The sequence below is a fragment of the Coccinella septempunctata genome, chromosome 7 (assembly GCF_907165205.1).
Source record: "Coccinella septempunctata chromosome 7, icCocSept1.1, whole genome shotgun sequence".
Lineage (NCBI taxonomy): Eukaryota > Metazoa > Arthropoda > Insecta > Coleoptera > Coccinellidae > Coccinella > Coccinella septempunctata.
Window position 1 is genome coordinate 6,131,239 of NC_058195.1, and position 7,580 is coordinate 6,138,818.

Here is a 7,580-nt window from a genome sequence, read left to right on the forward strand (position 1 = left end):
TAGAGGCTATAGTTTGTTTAGAGGCTATAGTTCAGAAGGCTGTGGTCAAAATTATAAAACAGGTATTTAATTGAAACATATTCAACATTAATTAAGACATATTGAGCATGTGTACACTCAGCTACCTAGTTTGAATCAAAAACCCCTCCGAACGTCAGCCCACCTATGGGCTAAAACATGAACTATTCATTGGTACCATGGAGATAAAGGAAGTTTATCTACCTTCATGATTGATACATATTTCAGGCACGGAGGTCTGTAAGCAACGATATTTTCTTTCTTTCTACTCTTCATAGTTTTCTTTCTCTCCCACAGTGAAAGTGACCCAGAAACCTAAGACTAACACTAACAACAAAGAATTTGCTGTATCTCTTTGGTTAACCATAAATGAGTGATCATATGTCATGTGGATAACCTCACATATCAAATGTCAAATATAACATTTTAAACCTAAACGGAGACAACCTGATTTACCTGATCTTAATTCTTAAATGACTCTTGAATAAGATGAGTCTACCCTCTCTGCATCACTTTCGCTTTTCCAATTTAGTACTGAAAACCGCTATTGGGCTTCAAATATGTCCAAAAAGATATGGACATCATATAAGAGGAAAACCTCCAGGCAAAGCGCGAAGCATTGATCAAAGATTAGAAGGTGAAAAACCTGATATATGTGAAATTTTTACATTCTACTATTTCTATTATTCTAGAACTCAATTATAAAGACCCTGAACTGTCCAGACGCATTGACATAGGATTACCGTTAGGTAGACCGAGTGAGAAAACTAAGCAAAAACAAATAGAATTTCTGAAAAATGTCCGACAAAATATGAAAATGGAAAAGGAATCTAGGAATAAAACATTGAGGATTGATTTGGATGAAACTTACAAAGAATGGTCAGCAACAGTAGCACCACAGTTTATAAAAACTATTGCCGATCACTATGGTATATTCAGAGACCTTTATGGAGACGCCTACTTCAATCCAAAAGTAGCTTTAAATGTCTCATTTTCTTCTGGTGATGTTTTACACCCAGTATACTATGGTAATACGATTAAACCTAGTGATGCCCAAGAGAAACCTCAATTGAGTTTTGTCTGTGAAAAAGATACTTTATGGACATTAATCTTAACCAATCTTGATGGACATTTTACTGAAAGTGAGAAGGAATATGTGCACTGGTTTGTCGGTAATATTCCAGAGGCAAATATAGAGGGAGGTGAAACTATAGTTAATTATTTACAACCCTTCCCACCTAAAGGTACTGGGTACCATAGATTTGCATTCGTTTTGTATAAACAAGACAAAAGAATTGACTTTTCCAATTTGAGATGTAATGATATTAGCGATTATGATTTACAAGCAAGAACTTTCTCTACTCTAGAGTTTTATAGACAGCATCAGGATCATATGACACCAGCAGGCCTAGCATTCTTTCAATCTCATTGGGAGGCATCACTGAAAGATTTTTATCATGATAAATTACAAATGAAGGAGCCTAGGTTTGAATATGATTTTGAGCCACCCTACATTCGTCCTCAGGAATGGTTCCCCTTACGCATGCCCTTCAATCTGTACATGGATAAATACAGAGATCCCAAAAAAATCAACAAAGAATTTCTTGAGAGGAAGATGCAGAAAGTGCATCCATTCAAAGATCTATCAACTCCTCTTCCATTTCCTAATGCAGAACCATGGAGCAAACAATACATACCTTCATGGTTGAAATTGGAAATTACAAAGTCTAGGCTTAAATGGGGTAGAATTAATGACATTGAATGAATAAAAATAATGTATATATGCTTCTAGAGAAAATTTCCTCATTTTGAATTATGTTTCAGTGAACCTAACTTTTGTATTTAAATTCAGTTGATGAATTGAATATTGTACTATACCTGTCCTTTAATTTCTATTTCATTAACTTTGTAAATTTAAAGAAAATTTATGAAAGAATGAATATCATCAGAGTTAATGTGATGTAAGAATTGAACACACTGTATTCTGCTGAAAATAAAAATATTGATTGAATAAATGAATTAATCATCTTAGAAAAATGTGTTGAATTTATTGAAGAAATTAATTAAAATAACTGATATCAATAGGCTGAAACACTGGTTTCAAGATTTGAGGTGGCTGATACCTGATTTTTTAAAGGCCTACCTCATAGTCCACCCCTGATTCTCTTCATTGATTTTTTTCAATGAAGTTGAATGTGGTCTTCAACAGAACTCAGCAATTAATTAGAGTTTTCAGATAGTTTATTAGGAAAAATCTGAGTAACGAATCATTGTTTGATGAAAATATAACAGAAAGATTTTGAATATTAAAGGATAGGTTCTTTCAGGTTTGAACAGTGAAGTTACAATTTTTCTCATGAACATATCATTTTAATATATCAGTCAAATGAATAGACCGTTTGGTTTAGCTTAGTAACGCCAAATAGTTCACTCAAGAAGCTCGCATTTTTGTTCAATTCAATTTTGAGTAGTAATTCGAGAATGAACATGAATACACTATAATGTATTATTAGTTGCCTGAATACCACCTAGCTAGGCGGATATTAATCTGTTGACTTTGCAGAGATGGCAGCAGTTTGAAATTTATTCAAGGACAACTCTTCTATTTGTATCTAAGCGACAAACAGCGGAAGAAAAGTGTTTACGGACGAAAAGTGTGACAAAAAATATTTCCAATCACAAATAGTCGACTTAATTCTCTGAGTGGATAAATCTCAACTCACCCTTGTTGCTATTGGTTGAATAATGTCATCTTTAAACGGCAAAATGGAATAGAGCTGGACCTAGATCTTACAACACTCGGCGGTTAAGTCAACATGAAACGAATTGATTCATCATTTTTCGGACTATGACATCGAATGTCTGATATCTTTTTCATCCAAAACTACACATTCCTTTCAAACTGCAAGAGAACAAGGGATATTCACGAACGCTCTCAAAAAACCATAACGTCCCATGTCACACATGTTTTATCGGGCGTTACAATCGAATTAGTTTAATGATTCGAGGTTGAATAGCCAAAGTGACTCCTAAAACCCTTAATAGACCCTCACCTTTGTCATAGTCAAATAAAGCAACCTTTCCAGGGGAGCGAAAAGTGAATGCAGATCTAGATATCTTTATAAGTATTGTCGAAAATATTGATTTATCACTTGGATCACTCAAGCAAGAATTTCAAGTTGTTTTGCATTCCTATAAGTATGCGTTTCTGAATGAAATCATGAAAGGTTGCAGAGAAGCGTGAAGATGCCAACGTTTCAACAAGAATGAGAAACTTTTGAGTTCAGTCTCCAGTCCAATGTGTACTATGACTTTCTGTTATAGTCAATGGAAACAGAAATGGTACTATGGTTTTGGACCTAATATAATTATGATTTACGTCTCTCAATAAGGAGAGAGAAATATAACAGCTTTTGTGACACTCACACGTTTTTTTGATATTTTTCACTTTCAGGTAATAGTTCACACTCTTACAGGCTGCTCAGTAACGGAGGTAGCTATATATATGAAAACGAAAACAAGGCCCAATTTCACCTTAAACTCTGATCAAAATTCAGACAAACTCTTTCTAACCCTGACTTCTGCTTTGTCTATGGAGTGAAGTAAGAAGGGGTTTGAAACACTCAATTTTAAGTGAATGTATCTAAGATGAGTAATCATAAATCTGCGAGTTTCTTTTCTTAATGCCAGTTAATCTAGGTCTATTCTAGGTGTATATTGGCTGTTAGAGTCTTTATAGGATTCGTGGTGTTTTCAAGCAACTCAGTTGCGTTATGAAAAAGAAGTCGATCACTATTGATAATACCAATGATTTTATTAATGTTCAATGATGAATGATAATGCATAATAGTCTGTAATGTTCTCACAATTTTTCTCTGCTATTTCCTGTAATTTTACTCTGGTTATTTCTATTAATCATGAATTGAAAATTATCTCATTATAAACTATATAGGTTTTGAGAAAAGTTCCAATAACTGGTACAGCAACTTCAAACAATAAACGCTCCAAATTAAAATGACCTGAAAAAATAATTTTAAATTCTTTTCAACCAACTAGCATATCTGTTTTTTTGTTTGGCACATCACAAAGTGCCTTAAATATGCGCTAGAAAATGATAAGAGTCCCATAATGATTTCTTGTAGTCATTCTTATAGTAAATATTGTTTCAAATAAGCCAACCTCAGTGTAAAATGCAAGTGTTACATTCTTTTATTTTCAATATTTCATAACAAGTGCATTTAAAACAAAGCTAACCAGCAACTCAAACGCTGATTTATTAACTGTACCCCATTCCCATTCAACCTTCTGAAGTAGAACTCTTAGGTATGACCCACTTCAGATATACCTAAACAAATATGAGAAATGTTCAAGGAAGACTTTCTCACCCTCCCACAAGTTCACCTGTTTTCAGCATCCCGTACAAATCGGGGTAAACGAAGGGTTGACTAGCACGTATAGTGTGTCTGAAAAGTATCGTGAGAAATGCTACTGTCTCTAATTTCGCATAGGACCTTTTCATTATGCCTGAAATATACCAGGCGTATCACCTGTAGACGGTCTTTCGCATGAAAAATAGGAATGGTAGATCAGTTGTTGTATCCTCGAAGTTTGAATGTAAAAGTTGCGGTTCCCAGTGTGAATGGTCCTTCAGGTATCAAGGTTCGTGGGTTCAACAATATTCATGGTGGCATAAAGTAGTTCAATATAGGAAGATAGGTAGTTTGTACACTTGGATGTTATTTTGACTGTTTGAAATTTGACTCTTTCAAAAGTTTTGCTGGTTTTCAGATGTTTGGCTCTAAAATCAATTCGAAAAAGTATTCAAACGAAGATTCGGTCGACTTGGGACGTTTGTTGAATTCAACTTGTCATATTTTCAAAACGGTGACCTATTTTTATATGAAAAAGAGATAAGAATATGCTTAATGACTCAGACTATTGATTAGGATATATACCAAGCTTCAGAATTCGGATATAAATTAAAAAAAAATAAAATATACTTGTCTCAAGTCACTCACCGATTTGGGAGGCTTGGGACACAATTTAAAATCATTTGATTTCTCAACTCTCAAATGAAATAGGTGACTTGAGACGGTGTATAGTTTTGAAAATAGAATTTGTGATTATATAGTTGAAATTCGGTAAGGAAATTAAATGATAAACCCTTATTACAGCGAAAGTAAATATATTGTACCTCAAATATAAAAAAAACTAAACTAAACGAGGAAACTTTGATTTCTTTCATTCTTTGGTGATTTCTTTGTGGAAATGACGTAAATAATAATATCCTGCCAAAAATGGGCATATTTCCTGCTGCCAATGCGTCGCTTGTATATATTCGGCATTGTCCCAAGTCACCCTATGAAACAACAAAATAAATTAATGAGATCCGTGTTGCCGTTTGATTTGTAAACAACCTTTTTCTATGACATATCTAATATCCCAATATCCCACGTATACAGAAAAAAAATTACACATGCACAAAGTATAGGACACTACAAAGTATATAAGGGCCATAAAAAAACGCGCTTTTACTCTCCTGAATTCGTTAATTTTTCCTGTCAATTCAAACGCTCTGGTCACGGCAAACTCAACAGGAATTAATTGTTAAACTAACCGAAAAGACGCTACACAATCTTATAAGTTTGTACGTTCACTCATAAATGGTAAGAAACAAAGAAATCTGCAAGGGGGTAATTGTCCCAAGTTACAGGACTGTCCCAAGTTACCCGAATCTACCGTACTGTCTATCAACTTTAGTTTAGTGAATATAAATTCCATTTCATGCAATTTCTTCAATGGAGGCCGCTATGTTGATATAATTCCTGACAAACATCAACTAATTCCCCTGTCATCACGTGTTCATGAGGTCCTTATAAATAGTAACTTTTTGTTGCCTCCATCTGGTACCAGCTTAACAACCAAATTAATGATCTCGAACACGGACTCCAGATAAAATTCTACAAATCCCTAGGTATCTAGATCAGCCTTTGAAAAATGGTATCTGCCAAGCGCTTATGAATAGTGTCATATCCCCTGATCGTGAGCGGGGAGACAACAACTATTTTTGAATGAGAAAAAGCAGGCCGCTCTCCAGATCATGATATAATTTTTATGGGTCCCTTTGAACCTAGCGCGAAGCCGCTATCTCCAACAATATGGTATGTGCCGGTCGTCCAGATAAAAATGATCGTTTCTTGAAACGTTTGAAAACTAGATGGGTATTCTGATACCAGGCGGTTGTTTCTCCACTCAACTTTCTTCCTTTATGTTTGTAGAAAAAGTTTAGCATAGTCTGCTACCCTTTTTGTACCACTTCTCTATCGGCAGAATAATAGTTTTCTTATGACCCTTTCCCAAATCATTTTGGCTTTCCGGTATGGTGGAGATTATGCAGAGTTACTAAGACCTAAGAAAGGGACACATCTGGTTCTCCAAGACCTAAGAAGTTTCGTGTCCAAAAATCTGCTGGAAAAGTTCTTGCTTCAGTTTTTTGGGATTGTCATGGAGTAACCATGATTAATTTTTTGGATAAGGGTAGAACAATAACCAGAGATTACTGTTCGACATTACTGACCACTGTAAGGGAAAAAATTAAATAGAAAAGACACGGAAAGCTCATGCACACAAATCTCATGTTGCCATGCAAGAAATTCGTGATTTAGGGTTTGAATTATTAGAACACCTCCTTTGTTCACCAGATTTGGCTCCATCCGACTATCATCTCTTTCCTCAACTGAAAAAAAGTTTAAAAGGTCGTCAATTTTCTTCCAACGAGGAGGTAATAAAAGCTGTGGAGGTCTGGTTTGCAGAGCAAGAAGAAACATTTTTTTTGAAAAAAAGACACGTTGCAGGTTCGCTGTAATAAATGTATCCAATTAAGAGGGGAACATGTTGAGTAATTAAATATTTTGACATTGAAATTTTGTTTGTTTCTACAGTAGCGTAAGAATTTTTCAATATATCTCGAATTCATGAAATTTCTCGGATAACCCTTCAACTTTCTCAGAGAAAAATCACTCCTACGGTTAGATTCTTGAGCTAGTAAAACAAAAGAAGCAGATGTTGAGGATTCTATAGCCTGCTTTGTATCTCACCTTCTTCATCTCGAAAATGAATAGTTCCCACTAAGAAAATATCCTATCGCACTCCGCATGCACCATAAAATCCGATCGAAAAATCACACCTTGTTCCAATTTTATCAGATCCAGAACGGGCGCGTTTTCCTGGACGTCGAACACGTTTTCTGAACGATTTAGATCGTGAAAAAGATTCCAATTGGCCGTTACGTTCAGGTATTGTAACGATACAGTGCCTGTGGCCTGAGGCCGAAGCCTCAACCCTACAATTTCGATAATCGTTATAATTACGTTATCCCCATTGTATTTTGAATTTTTTCGTACATATGGTGAGCCGGCACAAGCCCAGAGCTGTCAATCATGTTTAATGGATCTCTTGGAGAGGAAATGATGATAGATTTGGGGCAATTACGAATAGTTGCTTTGAATTTGTGCACCAATTATTGAAATTTCACAAAAGAAAATATAAGGTCTACTAAAGAA

At 35.1% G+C, this 7,580-nt stretch overlaps 1 protein-coding gene across 1 annotated transcript; it reads left to right on the forward strand.

The window, feature by feature from the left end:
* The first annotated feature begins 405 nt into the window (after positions 1 to 405).
* LOC123316522 (39S ribosomal protein L38, mitochondrial) lies at positions 406 to 2,055 on the forward strand. Its single transcript, XM_044902636.1, has 2 exons — positions 406 to 655; positions 711 to 2,055. Exons 1-2 carry the CDS (start codon positions 508 to 510, stop codon positions 1,781 to 1,783), a joined length of 1,221 nt encoding a protein of 406 aa, XP_044758571.1. The 5' UTR covers positions 406 to 507; the 3' UTR covers positions 1,784 to 2,055.
* The last annotated feature ends 5,525 nt before the right edge of the window (positions 2,056 to 7,580 follow it).